Source organism: Ruditapes philippinarum, unplaced genomic scaffold (genome assembly GCF_026571515.1).
Source record: "Ruditapes philippinarum isolate M1 unplaced genomic scaffold, ASM2657151v2 ctg1248_1_1_1_1, whole genome shotgun sequence".
Lineage (NCBI taxonomy): Eukaryota > Metazoa > Mollusca > Bivalvia > Venerida > Veneridae > Ruditapes > Ruditapes philippinarum.
The window spans coordinates 99,148-119,988 of NW_026866601.1; the positions used below are offsets into that span (position 1 = coordinate 99,148).

A 20,841-nucleotide genomic window follows, 5' to 3' on the forward strand; every position below is an offset into this window, starting at 1 on the left:
TCCTTATTCGACTTTAACATTTTTTTTCAAAAAAAATTATGTAGATGCTTTATGAAATGATTTTAATGATTGATTCTTGCAATTCTTATGCATATTTATCAAAAATAAATGCCACTGGTGTCTTTCTTTACGTAATTACTTCTGTTCCTTATTCGGAGTTGAATAAGGAATAAGGAACTGGTTCCCTATTCCTTATTCGACTTTAACATTTTTTTCAAAAAGAAATTATGTAAATGCTTTATTTCATGATTTTAATGATTGATCCTTGCAATTTTAATGCAGATTTATCAATAATAATTGCAACTGCTGTCTTTCTTTACGTATTTTCTTCTGTTCCTTATTCGCAGTTGAATAAGGAATAAGGAACTGGTTCCCTATTCCTTATTCGACTTTAACATTTTTTTCAAAAATATTTTTATGCAGATGCTTTATTTCATGATTTTTATGATTGATCCTTGCAATTCTAATGCAGATTTATCAAAAATAATTGCAACTGGTGTCTTTTCTTTACGTATTTACTTCTGTTCCTTATTCGGAGATGAATAAGGAATAAGGAACTGGTTCCCTATTCCTTATTCGATTTTTTTTTCAAAATAATTTATGCAGATTCTTTATGCAATGATTTGAATGAGGTATAAGTTTTATTTTAATTAAATACTAATTCTGCTGTTCCTTATTTAGATTTGAATAAGGAATCAGGAACTAGTTCCCTATTCCTTATTCGAAAAAGGAATAAGGAACTGATTCCTTATTCCTTATTTGAAAAAGGAATAAGGAATAGGGAACTAACTTTATGTACATCTATTTAAATGCATTTTTGTTTATATTGAGTTAATCAATGTGGCCATACCACGTGACTTTTCGGGTACGGAACACGCCGATTTTTCACCCGATTCAGGTATGTTTTTTATTCATAACTTATTTATTACTCAACCGATTTTGATGAGATAAGGCGCAGAGTACCCGTAATTATATCAGCTATCCACAGTAAATCAAAATTCTGAAAACCCCTGAATGGTTTTTGAGCACATTCGAGTACAGTTTTCTTTTCATAGCCTGGGCCGAGGGGAACGGTACACACTCATTTGCCATATCAGGCGATTTCTAGCAAGTCATATGTTTTTTGACACTATTTCATAGAAAAATACATGTTAAATCTGATATATTTACTATGTCCAATGTATCGAGTGAATGCAGTGATGTTTTAGCATATTTTCATAAAGTTATGTTGAAATGATACGGAACACATCGTTATTTCAAAAGATACGGTACACACACAATTTCTGTCTTTGAAACAGTTCTAAAATAGAATATATAAAAAATTAATTTAAATTATATGTGAGTGATTTTTTTCATAGTTATACATGTACTTTTAATTTATTTAAACGAGAACCCTGGGACCTGTTTTGCAAAGTATCATTATGCCTACAGTTTGATGTAAACAGGATTATTCAAAAAAATAAAAGAATATTTTGAGAGTACGTTTCCCAAAATTCGATTTTATATGTTGAGCAAATAATATTTGGCTATGAAATATTAAAATTTAGGGAGTGATACGGAAGACATTCAAAATTTGTTTTGTTTTGATTTTCATTTGAAACAATTAGGTATATTCTTTTGGATTATAAAACAAATTGTGAAATCCATGGACATCTGTTATGTGCGATTATTATTTTATATAATTTGTTTGTTCGAATATATAAATGACTGTCTAAACGTAGTATGAATATATAAACAAACAAGAAGTAAGGAGTAAGTTGGAAATATATGTTCCTTGCAAAATGTTGTTTAAATAAACGAATTTGAGAGAAAAAATGCTGGTTTTGGTGTAAGTGGATTTTTTTTATATCACGGAAAGTTTAGTTTTTTTTTCGGCCACATGCTATTTGGTATGAATCATCTGCCAGGGTCCCAAACTAACTGCATGTATCTAAATTATCAAATTATCTACATATGGACAAATACATTTCGCAGTTTTACGTGCAATCAAAATTAATAATTTGATAATTTGAAGAACCCATATGGGAACAAGGCCTGTTATATATCGTAACGTAGTTTATACAAGGTAACCTTGTTACATATACATGTAAGGATATACATGTTAGGAAATTTGGTAAAATTGTCTTGGACTTTCATTTCAAGATGCATTTAACACTTGAGTTCATGGATATGAGTGCTTGCGTGTTTGTGTTAAAAATAAAATGATATTTTAATAATAACCATTTTGTCAATCAAATGCTATGCTGCGTTCTGTTTTATATACTACATGAAGTAGGTACGAGACCACAAGTGACTTCGATGTTTCGAGTTTTTATGTGAGAAAGTTTTTTTACTACCGTACAGAATGACGGTCGTTTTACTCAGGTGCCCGTTTGTTCCTTTATTTATACCCAAAGGGGCACTTGTAAAACTCGAAAGTCGCCACATGATAATGTCAGTTTTATGAGCCGTGAAACCAAACCAAAAATGACCTAATTACGTGAATTAAAAGCTTCATGCCTTAAAACATTAAAAATTTAAGCAATAGCGACTACATTTTTATTTGTTTGGGTCGTCAGACCAAACAAATAATGGTAGCGAACTTTCAGGCTCTGATATGCTTATTTGCAAAATAAGAAAGTAGTTCGAACCCCTGGAAGCGGTTATTTACCTTCATATGTACTCTAACGCTGAAAAAATAAGGGGGGATCACTGTGTTAAGATTGTCAAATGACGGGCGCATTAATTTTTAAGCCTTCTCGGGAGAAGAAAAAGTAGTACCCAATTGGTCAAAGATTTCAAATATTGTGTAATTCTTTACAGATATACATGTAATACTAAGCTCCATGATTATTTACATCAGTGTCAAACGAAATTAATAAGGATAACAAACCCTAATTTAGAATGATATGGTTTTCTTCAGGCTGTTATCTTATAACTTCCCCGTGGTCGAGGGGTTACACGCTCGTTTAGGAAGAGAGATGTCCTGACTTCAAATCCAAGTTAAGGCAACTCAAGTTTTGTTTGTTTTTGTTTTTGATTGTTTAAGCCAAATAAACAATGAATTACATATCAGTGTTGCAATAAGCCTTATAGCCAATTATCTACAGTTTTGACACTAGAAACAACATTGGTGGCACTATACAAAAAAAATTGGTTTACAATCTCACAGCCTTCACCTTTCTGACAATCCGAGACCCAAACAAATTCAGCGCCTTCTGTGATTTGATTTAATTAAAAATGGTCAGGATATTGCAAAATTGTACCTAATGACTTGCTTATTATTAACAGAATATAAATATATATAAATTGTTATCAAGTAATGATACTTTTCAGCTATTTAGGTCATGACCTTGTTTTATTTTTTCAGGATGAAGCAAACAGACATATCTTACTTCACTTAAACTAAAAGAAATAAAAAACAACAATAAACAACAATAAACACAGCAAATTTTATATAACAACATTTTCTTTCTATAAAGCGCAACTACCTGATTCTGTGAAGATCGAAGTGTTTAACATACCCTAGGTGAATTTAAATAGGACAATTACATGGAGGTTGTAAATGTTAAGCGTGATCTCTTGAAATAAAGTGCACAAATACATATAAACCTTAAAAGTAAGCATTATGATACATGCAAAACTGGTCCCTGGGTTCTCGTTTAAATTAATAAAATGTATAACTAAGAAAAAAATCACTCACATTATAATTGAAATTAAATTTTAATATATTTTATTTTAGAATTATTACACAGACAGAAATTGTGTGTGTACCGTATCTTTTGAAATAACAGTGTGTTCCGTACCATTTTAACATAACTTTATGAAAATATGCTAAAACATCACTGCATTCACTCGATACATTGGACATAGTAAATATATCAGATTTGACATGTATTTTTCTATGAAATACTGTCAAAAAACATATGACTTGCTAGAAATTGCCTGTTATGACAAATGAGTGTGTACCGTTCCCCTCGGCCCAGGCTATGAAAAGAAAACTGTACTCGAATGTTCTCAAAAACCATTTAGGGGTTTTCAGAATTTTGATATACCGTGGATAGCTGATATAATAAGGGGTACTCTGCGCCTTATCTCATCAAAATCGGTTGAGTAATAAATAAGTTATGAATAAAAAACATACCTGAATCGGGTGAAAAAGCGGCGTGTTCCGTTCCCGAAGAGTCACGTGGTATGGCCACATTGTAATACGGAAAATCAAAGTCATTATATTTTCAAAATATGCTATTTTTACCACTTTTTTGGTAAAGTTGATAGTGATAATTTTAAAATTTGCCATATAATTGCCACGTTTGCTTGGTTGAATCATAAAGTTGCCATATTTTATCTGATATTGTGCAATTGAAACTACTTTCTACAAAATCTAAAAGTAAAAAGTCAAGAACCAAAAATTATATGGTATTTTGTAATTTATGGCGGCCATATTGGCGGCCATCTTGAATTGTTGTACTTTTGACCAGGCTGCGTGACCTAAGAAATGTTGTTTTTTTTTTATAGAAATTACAAACTATATGCTTTATGGCAATATTTCTTCTATTATACGGTAAATTGCAATAAAACCCCGCCATGAGGAGACCGAGCATGGGATTGGTTGTTGACCTCTTAGGCCAAGGTCAAGGTCACTGTTACTAAAGAATGGTTTCTCTAAGATGAAATTATTAATATACAGATGTAAAATTAAAATTTTGCTTCTCAAAAAGTTAAGGTTGCTGGTTTGGTATGTGGTACGAGAGGTGTTCAATTGATTATGAAACAGTTTTAAGTCCTGCCTACTCAATGACTCGCATGTGTTTTATTGAAACATAACACAATCTGGGATCCCTGACGATAGTTAATAATTCAACAACTTTTTGGCCAGCTTTCTTAAGTCCGGTTTAAGCAAGGCTGCTCAAGTTTGCTTAATTCTTCTTCTTTGAGAGCCTTTTTAAGACCGGGCATTGTATAAAACTTGCGTTTCTGTTGCCTACCTTTTAGTATACCCCAGGTTCCAAAGTACCAGGGAGCTGCATCATGGCTTTGTTAGCATCCATTCTTCGGGTCTAATGTAATTCACTTTGCATTTGTTGAGAAAGTTAATGGTCATTTTAGTGGTATGGTAAGAAGCCCAGTCTTGACGGAATGTCATATTATTATCTCTTCCAGTAAAAACTTTCAATAGTAAGAAATATTTGGCTTTTGAATACATATTTCGTCATAACACGAAGTGCCGTCTACTGCATGTTATAAATATATTATCAGTATTGCAGTGTCGCGTTGCTGGCACAATATATGCATTATTGAATAACATTTTAATTACATTTGTCAAACAATATGGAATTTGTTTGAAAAGTACTTTGAGTTGAGTCTGTGTAAGATACTGAAAACTTGCGTATGTCAATTTCAATTATTATTAATGTATATCCCGGGGATATTCGATACGTTTTCTACCATTATGTCATTAAGAGCATGTTTAAAGTTTTTTATTCCGTTTTGTTTAGAAATTTGAACTTTAAGGTATACACTATGTTTTACCTGGATGCAAACTTTTATTTATTTTAATTTATAACTTGTGCAACATTTGTTGAACAGGTAACGACTTTCTTGCATAACGAGAGCATCAGTGGCGGATTTGTATAAAGTGGAGTAACCAATGTACATGTCAATCATAATTTTATCTGAAACATATGTCATATCATTAAAGCTGCAAGTCTCAAGATGAGCCAAATATTTCAAGAAAATCAATATTGAGAAAAATAGAAAAATGCACTAAACTTTTAAGAAAGGTAAAAACAGCAAGGTGTAATTATATTTTACATGTTATGTGTGCTTAAACACTGATTTTGCAGTATATTATCACCATATTTCTATTGCGTTATTGACGCAGTGAGGTGTGTTTTTTTTCTTTGCATGTGTTGAGCATTTTTTGGTTACTTTCGTGGATTGTAAGTGCCGATTGCAATATGTAAATAACTATTTGTTCACCTTGCATCACCTCTTCCTAAGTCTTTTTTTCAAAATTACCATTAAAGTTAAAAAATTCAAACCTGGTATACCTTTGAGCGTGATACCTTTTCAATTTTTATTTTTATTTCAGTTTTATTTGTTTCTGGATAATTACCCCTTTTTTACTTTAAATTTCATGGTTAAGTTATTCGTCTCAAATATTATGATCATATATATTCAATTTAATAATTTTCACTTTCAAATTGGAAATAAATCAAATAAAGACGGGGATAATTCATAAAAGCTTCTTTGTTTGATCATTTACTTTGTCTGATTTAGAATGTTTAACTTTCTTTTAAAAATGTTGAATGTATTTGCTTAAAAAATAATTCATTGCTGACTATGAAGGGCAACTAAGTCTGATAAGCACGTTTGCAGTTTGAAGCCCTCGTTTTATAATGGTTTTACTATCTAGCACTGAGAAAAGAGAATTGAAGGCATGTACAGGAACGTGAAATCGGCTGTAAGGTATAATAAAGAGATATCGTAAGAGGTATAATAAAGAGATATCGTAAAGTTCAACCCAACCATAGGCGCAAATCAAGATGACCCCAGTTCAAGTCATCTCTTTTTACTTTTCGTAAATAACATAATTGTTACATTGACGGAATATTTTTCTTACGTGGCTTAAAATTATTTATGCCTATTCCTGATGATACAGCTCTATTTGCCAATATACCCGATGCATTACAGTCAATGTTAAATAATTTGAATTCGAAGTGCCAAATATGGAATCTAAAAGTTAACACAACTAAGACTAAAATAAAGATATTTAAACAAGGCACACATTCAACGTTTGACTTCATGTTCAACGGTCACACGTAAGAAGTCGTTACAATATTTAGTTTATTTTTTTTTAGATCTGATTCAAAAGCATCTTGCCCAACATTCATTATTTCCTATGCTTTTTACAGTATTTAACCTACTATATTTAAAGATTCAAGATAAATGTTAAATGTTTGATACATTAGTAGGATCCGTTTAAATTATAGCACAGTAGTGTTTGGATATTATGAGACTTGTACATTGTAAATTTCTTCGAAAGATCATGTGTGTAAGTAAATCAACAAAGCTTGATGCATTATATGGAGAGATATCCAATGACAATACACCGTAAAATTATAATGGTTAATTCTTTGATTAATAAAAGGAAGTCACCTGTTCACTCAATTCTTAAAAGAATATATAACATGATTAAAGAAGATGCAGATAATGAGTTCTCATACAGGAAAACAATTGAGCAATTACAATTACGACAAAAAATGCTTAGTAAATATAACGGTAATGTCATCTTAGGAAATATTAATGTTTGCCGTTTAATAGGTAGATAATGATATAATGCAACGTTACCAAATATCTTTTCACTTTGTTTAAGTACACTAGCTTATAAATATATAAGTATTTTTATGCAACATTTGTCGACTTAAATTAAAACGCAACATTGTGTTATTTACAAACTATGTTAGATATGTCGTAACCTTTGTTCATACTTGTCAATAATAGTTCTCTTCTAGGCCCATTTTCTGTTACTTATAACACTTTACACCTCAAAATACCAGAATTTTATGACTTCAAATTGTATGCATACAATTTTATGTGGAAAATATTATGTTATGTTATGTTATATAAAATTTTGAGGCTTATCCCAGCTGGCCAAATGGACGTTTAACATTTCGATAAATGTTTTAATTTCTAAAGCAGTCATAAATTTAAAATCATTTATTATAAAATGTATAAAACCACAATTTTATTTTCCATGCAGAAAATGTTAAATAAATGAAAAAAAAATGTGAAAATCATCTGTTCTCAAGATGTTTTTTTTAATAACTTTTCAAAACAGAACTTATTTTCTTGTTTTATTTTATTGCAAAATATTAAAATTCGTCTTTACGTTTGTGCTTTATTCAAGATACTAGTAGCTCATTCCTGATCTTCTTATTGTCAATGTCTTGCATTTTGTAATAATAAACTCTTTGATGAATTAACTCTAATTTCATCAGTAAACAAATCGAGTTTGGTTTCTGTACAATTTCTTTTTTTTTTTTTTTGTTTAAGTGATTCAAGAGGTGACCTAACTAAATTGGCTTGAATTACAAATACATCAATATTTTTGAAATACCTATGTGTCATATTTGCTTGTTTTAAATTGATATTGCCGAGTAGACAAATATTTCAGTAATCAAATCTTTTTGCGGTTAAAGATTGTGGTCAACTAGAAATTGTAACAAGTGCCGAATACGCCCGACACGCCCTTGTCTGAACACGTTCCTTTTAATAAATAATTTTGAATATTGATTTTTCAATGGCTTTTGAATAATTTGTTCTACATGAATAAGATAAATTACAATTTGGATTTTGAGTCTTCATCACGTCCTTTAATGGCAATACCATATTTTACTAGAAATGTCTGCCCTTTTACTCAGTGAGATCTTTCTACCACCGAAGATTCATGTTGATACTTTTTATAGTTCTCAAGTTATGACATGGATAAAGTTCACAGTGTAATAATTAACAAAGGGCAATAACTCATTAGGGAAGGGAGGATTTCAGTTCTTATGTACTGCACTCTTAATCAGTGGGATTTATCTACCTACAAAGCTTCAGGTTAATGCCTTTCACAGTTCTCAAGTTATGTTCCGGACAAAGTTCGAAGTGTAAAAATGGACAAAGGGCAATAACTCAAAATTTGGAATGGCAGGGCTACGTTTTTATTTACATTAAGAAAAAGAAATCTACAACCGACCGCGCAACCAACCGACCACCAGCTGACTCTAACTCACTTTTTGCACAAACTTCACTTTTTTAAATATTTGTAACATAAACATCCACATATATATTATGTCAAAATATGTTCAATTTAGTTTACTTATAACAGGGTGAAATGAAAAATTGTCTAAAGGGTCTTAGAGAAATTAATTTAATATCACAGGGGTGATCCGGGAAGGTATAGCTTTGTCGGTTTAATCCTAAGCCCTTCCGGGAACGACTGGTGGAAAGTAGTTTGATCTTGACACTACCGTCTATGAACAGGCTCAATCAAATCGAGCTGCAACATTTTCAATTTTGCCGTGTCGGGCTTTCTTTAGGGATTTTTATTTCTCTATATTTCATCATTTTTGCGCGTTTTCAATCTGCTGGGGTTCTACCGGGGCTAAGTGAAATATTTAGAATGGTTAAAAACGATTTTTTGATGATAAGCAGAAATCTGGGTATCATAAGGTAGGAAAGGTTATAGACAAAATTTCCACACATTGTGACTTTGATAAATTTGGGCATTGCAAATGAACTTGGAGCTATGTGTGAGTCCAAGAAACTGAGTTGTGTAAATATAGCGGTTGCTACATGTGACATCGAAATTTTAAGTAATGTGAATGAAAGTGGGGCCATGTGTGCCTCTGAGATATTGAAAATGTAAATGTAGGTGGAGCTATGGGTGATTGTGATGTGTAAACTAGGAAATGAAAGTATAGGTATCAGTGAAACTTATGCTAATGAATAAGGTGACCTTTGGGATTTGGCCTTGAGACATATCATCTCTTTTATGTATTGTTGCTACATGAGGGTGGCTCACGTGTGTTATGCATATAATTTAAAAAATGTGCAAGTCATATGTAATGCATAATTTTTAAGATATTTTTTCAGTTCAACAATAATCTGGGACTGTTTGTGAAACTGTTTATTGCAAAGATATTCTTGCGCTTGAATGAAGTTTCGGACGGGTCCAATTTTTTTCCGAGAATATTGATATAAAAATAAAGTAATCTCATTGATTCAAGAACAGTGGTAATCAGAACAAATAATAAAATCGTATTTACTGTGTGTAGTATTATATTCACTGGCTGATTTGGATTTTCCCTATCTAAATTAGAATCAGACTCATAATCTAAATAACTGTTCAGCATGGGGATGCCAGATGAGTTGCATAATTTTAGCGCATTTTATTAATGAACAGCGTTAAAGTGTCATTTTGGCGCATTTTATTTATGAACAGCGTTAAAACGTCATTTTAGCACATTTTATTAATGAACAGTGCTAAAATGTCATTTTGGCGCATTTAAGAATGGAACTATGTGATGACCTCATTTAGCCGTTCTTATTAAAGTTGTTTAAAGATAAATGCATACACTATTGTAAGAAAATAGTTGTGGATGAAATGTCATTAATTTCCAATTGAAGGTAACTATTTTAAATATGAAAGAATATGGTTTTAACTGTTTTATTTTAAAAATTAAAGAATATGACAGAAAATGTAAGAAAACAATAGCTGTCACAGGAGACAGCGAAGCTCGACACAGAAAGGAAGACAAAACTATGAAAGAAAAATCAATTATGATATAAATATATTTCTGCAGCAGTATCAAGAAAACAGTCAAATGCTCTATATTTTTTTGCACAACATAATGATCCTGACAGGCCTCGACACTAACTTTTTTAGCAGGTGGTATGCCGGACCACTAGATTTGAAAGTTAGGTGGTCCTTCCAGAAGTCAGGTGGTCAGTTATCATTATTATATCATTTTACTGCAAATGTACAAAAAAAATGTTTAAACTTTATGACAAAGATGTATTATTAACCTTTAAAGAGAGCAGATATTTTTAGATATATAATTTTCATCTAATCAGAAAAGGGAGAGCAAGTCAGTAGGTATTTTATCGTAGAGTTATTTGTTTATTAACCAGGTTTTCAATTTTGAAAATCCTGGTTATTAGATTGGGGTATGGCGGGCGGATGGGCGGATGGGCGGCTGGGCGGATGGGCGGGCGGGCGTCACAAACGAAATTGTGTCCGCTCTGTAACTCTTCAACCCTTTGAAGAATTTTGATGAAACTTCAGACAAATGTTTACCACATCAAGATGACGTGCAGAACGCATGTTCCGCATGGCTGGCTCCAAGGTCAAAGGTCACAGTGACATTAACATTGAAAATACTGTCCGCTCTGTAACTCTTCAACCCTTTGAAGAATTTTGATGAAACTTCAGACAAATGTTTACCACATCAAGATGACGTGCAGAACGCATGTTCCGCATGGCTGGCTCCAAGGTCAAGGTCACAGTGACATTAACATTGAAAATCCTGTTTACATGATTTTAACTTGATTTGGCAGTCAAAGGTCATATCATCTTTGGAGGTAATTTAAAAAAGATATGATATATTATTTCATGTCTACTTTGTAACTTGTTTTTCATTATACAGAATTATCAATATAATTATAGTGAACAAATTCTTCTGTGCTGAACTCGTCCTACATTTCTCAACGGATTTTGTTTCAAACTTTCACAGAAGCTTTGTCATCAAGCACCCTGGCACATATTGTCGGGGTTTTGTGATTGGATAGTTTTTGACCTAATTATGGCCCTTTGTTTTTTTCCTTATACATAATATTATAGTGAACACTTCTTCAGTGGCAATTCCTCCTACATTATTCATGTTTTTACATTGCACATAGTTACATTGTTTTGTTTGCTTGTATTTGTATTTCAAATACAACATATTTATCTACAATGGTGATAATTGAAAACCTGGTTTCATGGCATTGCCATGTTTCTTGTTTTTTTTTTATCTGAGTCAAAAAATACACAGCAGAGCTCTTATTTATGTTATCTTTTTATATTAATGTGATTTCTCCCTCAACTCAAGTTAGGGAATATATAGTGAAGCCATTTGTGTCTGTTATTTTCTTACTGTTATTCAAATATCCATTGCTGAATACGTGGTATGTCTTATAATCATGATTATAAATAACATAGCATCTTTTTATAGATTAACATTTTAATGGAACTAATAAATTATCTTATTCTTGTCTTTGAAAACAAGGAAATATATAAATTATTAAAATAATGACAACGTTATTATTTACTATAACTTATCTATTTTTTTCACATATTTATTTTTTCTCACATATTTATAATACATAATTTTACCTCCTGTTGCTTGTTATTTGATATTTCATTTTTTTGACATAAGGTATTTTTAAACCTTTTAAAATAATTTTAACTCTAGAAAGAAACAGATCTCTTATCGTTAAACAGTTAAATAAAGATAAATAGCATAGAATTACTAGATGTATTTTTTCCAGTTCCTTTCGTTTGCTGCCGTTATTCAATATCTGAAATTTAAGTTTATCCAATATCATATAATCACCATCATCGGATACTCCGGTTGATTAATATGTAAACATACATAAAATGTTAATGGTTTCCGCCCGAGGTAATCAGACAATGATAATTACTAGCACCATTTGAATGAATTTTTGTACCTAAATTTATATCACAAATTCTTAACTTCTTTTTAACTTGCATAAACAAAATTTTAGCGACTTAAAATGAAAGTTATTGATGACTTTAAGAAAACTTCTGTAACTAATCAGAGATTAATGAACCATATACATGTACATCGGACATAGATTAATGATTTTAAACAAAAGTATATAACATGTTTTTGACCAAATCGCCATTCTCCCAAATAAGCCTTGTATCAACCAGAAAATTCAAGTGGTCCGACGGACCAGTGGGTTTTAAAATTAGGTGGTCCTTGCCAAAACCAAGTGGTCTCGGACCAACGGACCACCGCTAATGTCGAGGCCTGGGTCCTGTCAATAAATGTTACTTTAATGGAAAGACAGCAATTTGAAATCTGAAGTCAATCCCTTCAGAAACAAAAATTATAAGAGGAAAAAAATTAAAGTTTTTTAAGTAAAATTTAAAGTTCAAAAAGGGAAATAACTTTAAAAAAGAAGCTAGAGTTATGAACCTTGTCATGCATGATGTGAGTAATGACAAAGAACAATTATTTATCTTAAGTCTAGAGTAGATACTATTTATATCAACAAAGATAATACTAAAAATCAATTTACAAATTAATTTCAAAAATTAAATGGGAATAATTCTGGGAATACAGGAGCTTGCGTTTTATAACTGTTATCTACGCTCGTATATGCCAAGAAGTTATAATAAAAAAATAATCAACATAAATTCAAAGTTCATGGTGGAATAATTATGGAAGTAGTAACACTACAGTTATGTACCATGTCACACAACATGTGTGTAATGACTAAGAAATAATATCGGTCTTAGCGATGTTTATTGGCTATTTAACATGGGTTTGGAATTTTGATGCATAGGAATTGGCCACGAAGGCCGTAGGAGCATATATTTTGAAGTTGATACCTTAAGTATTTTACTGCACCAAAATAATGAAATCTGGACGAGGACGCCGGGGCGAGAAGAACAGCTCTCCGTATACTTCGTATAGTTCCGCTAAAATGATTATCAAATTAATTGGCATGCATTTGTTTTAGGTGTAATTAATGTCCATCATGTTCTTTAAAAGATTTGTATTCTATCAATTATGACCTTTATTTATGTTTCTAATTTAAACACAGTCAAACATAAAATTTCATTATAAGAGAATGCCCCACACCTTAAATATGAAATCAAAATAAAAAGTTAATGCGAAACAGTCCTATCTTGCAATCTATTCTGCATCTCTTACTGAATAATAAGAAATGACAAAATGTTGCTCAATCTTAAATTAGATAAGAAAAACACATGCTTTTGTTCTATCAAAATGTCACTTGGAACCTTTTCGCTTTGAACATAAAAATCAAACTATAAGCAGGGCGAAACAGTTATCAGCTACATTTGAATAAATATCTTGTTTGATAAGTCTTTCCTAGAATTTTAATATCATTGACACGTTTCTAAAACATGTGTATGTATAAAATCAAAGTGTTGTGGAATTTTGCTATTTTACAAACATTTGAGACAGTTTTTTGCTTTTCTTGTAAATTTTTTTGGAAAATGCACTTAGATAGAACCTTTTCGCTATCACCCCTCGATATCTTGAATATTTTGGGGGTCTTAATAAGTCCTGATTCCTTATTCAAATCTAAATAAGGAGCAGCAAAATTAGTATTTTTATAAAATTAAATTATTGTTGAACAGAAATCTAGAACCGTTCTAGTTTTCTGATCAACCACAGTTTTACTTCTAAATTATATAAATACTTTGCTGTTCCTAATATAGATTTGAATAAGGAATCAGGAAATAATTCCCTATTATTTATTCGAAAAATGAATAAGGAATTGATTCCTTATTCCTTATTCGATAAAGGAATAAGGAATAGGGAACTAGTTTTATATACATAAATTTTGCGACATGAAACAAATTTAGCCCTTTAAAAGCTGACGGCCGCTATTACGCATATTGACAAAACTGTCAATAAAACGTTTGTTTTCTTATTTGCATAATCTACTACATTATCGGCGCAGGAGCTGATGTAATTAGCAATAAAATTTATTTATATGATATTTTATCAGGTGTCGCAGCAGAGGCTATGAAAAAATTGCGACTCGGTACGCCCCGGGATGGTATTTCAATTTAAGTATAATGTGTTGATAGCGTGTATAGTCATTTTTAGTTTAAATCGTGAAACTGGTCTTTTTTTATATGATTAACGATAACCTTTAAGTGCCTTAAGTGCTATAGATACAACAAAAACGTACGCGGTTGTTTGATCTTCCATGCGTTCCAGTTCACTTTTTTAAAATCTTATCTTTTTGAAGCCACACCTCTGGGCAATATCCAGTTTTTGTCCCCTGGAGGATAATAACATTTCAGGAACGTTACAACCACTTACAACCATGAATTGAATGCCTTGTTCACTAAGACGCTTATTGATAATACAGTCAATATGCATAGCCACCTTTAACAACTTCAATACAATAAATATCCTTACCGAACGAAAGGGGGGGGGCAAATTTGTTATGCCTAGTATATTTAACGTGTAAGTGTAAGTGTTAGTATCCACTTAAGAATATGTTCGAAATATTGAAGCTTCTTGCTGCGAAATGTTATGTTGTTTGTTTAACATATATATTATGTATACATGTCTTTCCATAAAAGACTTAAAGCATTTTGCCTTCATTGTATAGGTACTTCCTTCTAATGTTTACATACTAAATACAAAATTATATTGTTCAAGTTACGCAAAGTCCGAGTGTGAACTAAACAAACAAATGCTTGTTTTGTGTATGGGTTTGAAACGTTTTTAGTCCGCCTTGTAACACAGCGTTTTCGGGCCCGACCCAAAATGCGTTTCGTACTTCGGGGTCCTAAAATGTCTGGCAATAACGACATTTGTATCTTTTGTATCTCAAATGATTAAATGATTCATATTTTTTGTCCTTCACTGTAAATCAACGTTTATATTAAATTTCACTAGTGCATTTCATTTTATTCGCAATACTGCGTCCAAAATATTGAGAAATTGCTGATGTTTTAATGTACATTTAAGAATATAAGAATATTCAATAATTTTACAAAAGTTAAAATACATTAAGATTTCAAACGATAGTTTTTTTTAAATTATGTCAACCAAAAATACATTTACTTACAGGCATTTAATGATGGAGTGGCCATTGTTATTCCGTGTCTGGTGGTTTTTTACGTGTCCTATTTAATTCAAAATATTTTGCTTGAAACACGCGATAATTATCTCCTCCAACGGGCGAAATTTAGTACTGAATTTCGCATGTATTTAATTTTGCTAGTCTCTCGAGCGCTTTTTCTTGAGAACATGGAAAAATATACTTGCGAAATTGGAAAAACTCACCTCGATAAATATCGTCTTATTTTTCTTATGTTGCAGTTCTTCACGCGATAAATATCGCGTTATGGGGAGCTAATTATCGCACAAGAGAGTAACGAAATTTAACATTACTAGTTATTAATGTATCCCGGTGTGTGTAGTTTTGAATGCAATAATTGTTATCTTTATACCATACATCTCAAAGCAATTACAACTTGTAAACTAGCTGACAAAAAAAATCAAATAAATGTATAAATTACTAACCTGTATTTAAAAAGCTGACAAAAACACAGATGATGAACAACTTTAAATCCATTTTGGTTGGAGATAAAAGGAACATTTCACAACACGTACTACATGTTTGAAGTTCTTATCGAAGAAAAAATACCAAAAAATATTTATGAAGAAATCGAAGAAATTCTCGGAATGATTTGTTGCGCTGCTTACTGCAAGTAGCAAGAGCTGGATCAGACTAATTTGAAATGATACTATACGTCTCTACACTTGGCACGCCTTAAATGGCAATGTTTGACATTTTCTTGCAATTATCAATTATTTATGATTAATGCTCACTGCATATTCAATCAGGACATTTTAGATAAGTTTTGAACTTCTATAATATCATAACATTTTATTTAGCGTTAAATCAATTACATTAATTGCCTGATATGAAATTGCCTTATATTGCTTTGTATCCAGAGTGGTATTTGCGTAAAGTAATCATAACATAGTTTCAAAATTCCAGTCAATAATTATTTTCTGCTTTTGTTTTATATAATCTTATTTCGTGTACTTAATACGTTTTAGTTATATGGTCAAATATTTCTAGAAATGAGGACCTACCGGAACAAACACTGGGCATAGGTTCGATTATATTAGAATGCCAAATAGAATGATTGTACCGTTTGTAGAAATAAGTACCATTTTAATGTATATTGAAATAAGTGAACAAATAAAATAATAGATTCTTGATATTTTTATTTAAATAAGTATATAAATATAAAGTCATACCTCGTAAGTGTATGACAGTACAGAGTGAGCGGAACAGGATAACCATACGGTGCTTGCTCAGAAGCTTAGTGTACTTGAAACAGCCAATGGACATTTTTATCACAACAGACAAAATAATTGGTACACACAACACAAAATATTTCATTTCAATGATTGCATTAAAAGCACCAATAACTGTTTAATATATTGTCAAAATTCACCCGTAACTCAATGTCGGAACTGAAAGCAAATCAAATAGAGGAACCACTACATGGTACAACAATGCACTCTACAACAATTCTACAACAATGCACTCGCCGTTCTTATTATCTCACGGTGTATTTTCACATTAAGGGCGCCATTTTGTTTAAAAAAATTGATAAATAAAAACATTTCTTTTTGTCGAATTTGGTTGAGAAAAGTATCTAGAATGAAAGAAAATGGTCTAACTAAGAAAATGAATCCGAACACCAATATTTTAATTCAGTCGTTAATGCTGTACAGACGTTTAAAGTGTTGTTTACGTGACGTCACAATGAAATTTTTCGTTCAAATGCTTTGTAATTAATCACTCAGGCCTATCGGCCTTCGTGATTATATTACTACGCATTTGAACTCAAACCGTGCATTAATCTACAACAATGCACTCAGAATTGATATCTATTTTCTAAATAAAGACATGCTTAACATTTCTAAAGAATTAAACGATATAGATTGCTGAGTCATAATGTGCCTTTAAACAAAGTTAGATCTATTTTTTTCTCTCGAAATTTATTCGTAAAATTTAATATAGATCTCTGACAAGCATTCGGGATTACAGTTTTAATATTGATGATGATTACATGGCGTGACAAATCCTAACAGGTTATATTTAAATCACTTTACATTTTTGTCTAAATACTCTAATAAAAACACTTAGTTTGTATATCTTTACATGTGCATATTCACATAATTACAGCGTGGTGTAATGAATTCACTATACATTGTATCATCATCTATTGATTAACATCGATTTATCATTTTGGTAAATGTAACTATGTGAGACGGGTGCATTTATATGTAGATTTATTTAAGCCCATCTCACACAGGACACACGGCTTACATGGTTGGCCACCCTTGTTAACCGTACATACAACCAAACTAACCGTAGCGTTATCCGAGTTACACTCGGGCCATTCGAGTGTATCCATGTAAGCCGTGTATATTTTTTAAAACTTAAAAAAACTGGTACTGATGCCATGTCCGTTCATGACCGTATAAGCGACCGTACAACCGTAAGAGATCTGTGAGACCGTATGAGACCGTATATACAGCCGTATGTGAAGTTCACTCCCCGAATGAGCCCAACCGTATCATGGTCGTATATAAATCGTATGGAATCGTTCGAGACCGTCCCCAAGACCTACATCCAACACCCGATTAACACCCGAATGTCACAAGATCACGGTACGATTCAAACGAGTGCACACAAGGTTTCATACGATCGCCATACGACCAATACGGTTCATATACGAAACATACATGGCCGACACGGTAAATTACGGGTATACAGGGTCTCACACGGCCTCGTACGGTCTAATACGACCTCTACGTCAGCAAGAACTGTACAAAAAACACAAATACCTGCTGCCACCCTACCAATAGTACTTGCTGCATCACACTAAAATGTATCAAAAGAAGAAGTTTTGGACGCATACAAGAAAGACAAGAAGAGCCATCAAGGCTCACCGACCACTCCAATTTATTGACCCTGATAAGCTGGAGGACCAACCGGCAATAACCGTATCTCCCAGGGATTCAGACTCCAATGCCAGCTCGGTGGACCCTCCAGCAACCGCTGCACAACAGAAAAAAGACACATTCATTTTACATTGCTTCACCTTTTTATTCATTTATTGATGTTAATATTAGTTATAAAGATTGTTGACAGTTTATATGGCCTTATATAAACGGCTGTTTGTAAATATATTGCAAACAGCCGTTTATATAAGGCCATATAACCTGTCAACAATCTTTATAACGAATTTATTATACAGCAAGCATCATTTTTAGAGGAATAAAGCGAGATTTCTTTATAAATCGACAGCAGCCGTGTATATAAAATATATATACGTCACGATTATCCAATGAAAAGCGACGTTACAAAAGTGCAGTATTATAATGATCTATATACAAATGTTCTTTGTTGAAATTTCGAAAATTCATGAAGCCAAGTCATCAAAATGGGTTAATTTATATCAAAACATACACAAATGTGTAATATTTCGAGCCTAACTCGAACAAAAGTCGGCGGGAGCCTATGTAAACCCTGTGAAAGGCGAGTAAATCGAGTAAAAGTCGTATTTAATCGTACCAGACCATACTGGACCGTACTTGGAACCGTACAACCGTCGTATGTATTCATATGCAAATCGTGTTCAAACCTTGCTTGACCGAGTATATCCGTGCTTAATTCGTACATACTCGTGCTATATTCGAGTCAAATTCGTGCCAACTAAACCACAAGCACGGCTGCAGCTCAAAACTCGTTCCAGTCAACCCGTGTATAACCGGGTATACCGTATGGGAATCGTGTGTCCAACCGTGTTTTGTGTGAGACGGGCTTTAGGAAAAACATATGCAAATTTGAAATTGCTAACATAAACATTTTCAGTGATGGTTCAGTAGCACAATGAAGGGAATATGGAATCGCCGGTTCGATTTATAAACGATGGACTGAACGAGAGGACTTTACTTATTGGCAGATCAACAAGTTCATTAGAAAGGTAATAAATAGCTCTACCACATTTAACTAAGTTTACTTTTATTGTGACTGGTTATTATAATGAATATGCTTTACTTGAATACATCATCAAAGAAAGTTAATTAAAATTATTTAACTTTCTCACAGATAAAGCAATTGTTAAATACCTCTTTATTAACAATATTCAGGTTGAGGTTTAAGTTATGAGTAGTTACACCAAAACGCTAGGGTGATAACCTCGCCCTGGATTGTCAGGATGTGTTTTGGTTTATATACAAAACTAATAAAAAATTAAAGCTAGTTCAAAATGTACAAAATATTGTTAGAAAGTAAATTAATATTTCATGTTTTCACTTTCCCGGAAAAATCATGGCCTACACGAAGTTTCAGAAGGACACCTATGATAATATAATAATGCTAAAACTGGACAGCAGCTGACACAATTGTACAGTACAGCGGGCGGCGTTGATTCGATTTATAACGCCTGATATGTTTGCCTGGGAGAAGACTTAAGCAATTTTGTCTGTAGGAATTATGTTGTGCTGTGCTGGGTTAGTAGCCATTGTCGTTTTTATCGTTATAAAACTTCTGGCAAAACGGTATAAAATATTTATATATCACCTAGTCAATATTTTTATTTACTTATCATTTATTTCATTAATAGTTATGATAAATTTGCTTACAAATACTCTTACAAGATAAGACATTATTACGAAAAAGAAATTAGCTTTATACTTTTTATTTAAGTTATTGTTACATAAAAAATAGCATGCACATGTATTGCACTGGTAAATTGCATATGCTACGAAATCCCTCTCGCAAGCCCGAATATAAATATAAAATATAACACTATATACATTAGCACGCACACATTTTAGTTATAAATAAGAACTGTTATTGTTATTGTAATTTAGCAGCAAACTGTACTTAAACGTTTATTTTCCATTTCAATTGAAAAATAATTTATTTCTTAACATACTTGATTAGAAATTTCCTTAAGCCTTCGCCTGCTGGCGGTAACAGATTCTAGTCAGGTAGCTAGAACATACTAACTCATGCCGGCACATCCGCGTGCCGTCTTAACAATGTCTGCAATTTTGCTATTCAGTCACCGACAGTTAATATCTTAAAAAATTCAAAAAAAATTATAAATGGTTTTGTCCACATTAGATAATGAAGTAGTCTATTTAACGTTCTCAGGGTTAATGGTATCAAATGAAAACGACATCTTTTAATTATTGTTACTTTACCAGTAAGATGGTTCTGTCATGGGTTTTTGTCCTTTGTCCTAAGATAAGGTGACGAACAACCAAAGAAATCTAACAGAAGTTGCACAGCATTTGATGATGGCGAGAGAAGAGACAGTACCATTATCAACCATTGACTCTTTCATTAAAGAACTGAACAATATCAATGATATTCCAAATGAAACAGAAAACACTAGTTTTAATTTACCAATTAATATAAAAGGAAATAGTGATTATGTAAGGAATGAGTTTTATCAAAAATTAACGCAGCTAAATGCAGACACTGAAA

General features: G+C 32.1%; 1 protein-coding gene across 1 annotated transcript in view; it reads right to left on the reverse strand.

Moving 5' to 3' along the window:
* LOC132733020 (uncharacterized) overlaps nt 1-16,024 on the reverse strand; it is a 38,762-nt gene extending 22,738 nt beyond the window's left edge. Inside the window, exon 1 of the mRNA XM_060719585.1 lies at nt 15,837-16,024. Within this exon, the coding sequence (XP_060575568.1) occupies nt 15,837-15,912 (76 nt within the window). The 5' untranslated portion in view covers nt 15,913-16,024. The remainder of the gene's footprint in view (nt 1-15,836) is intronic.
* Nucleotides 16,025-20,841: the final 4,817 nt, after the last annotated feature.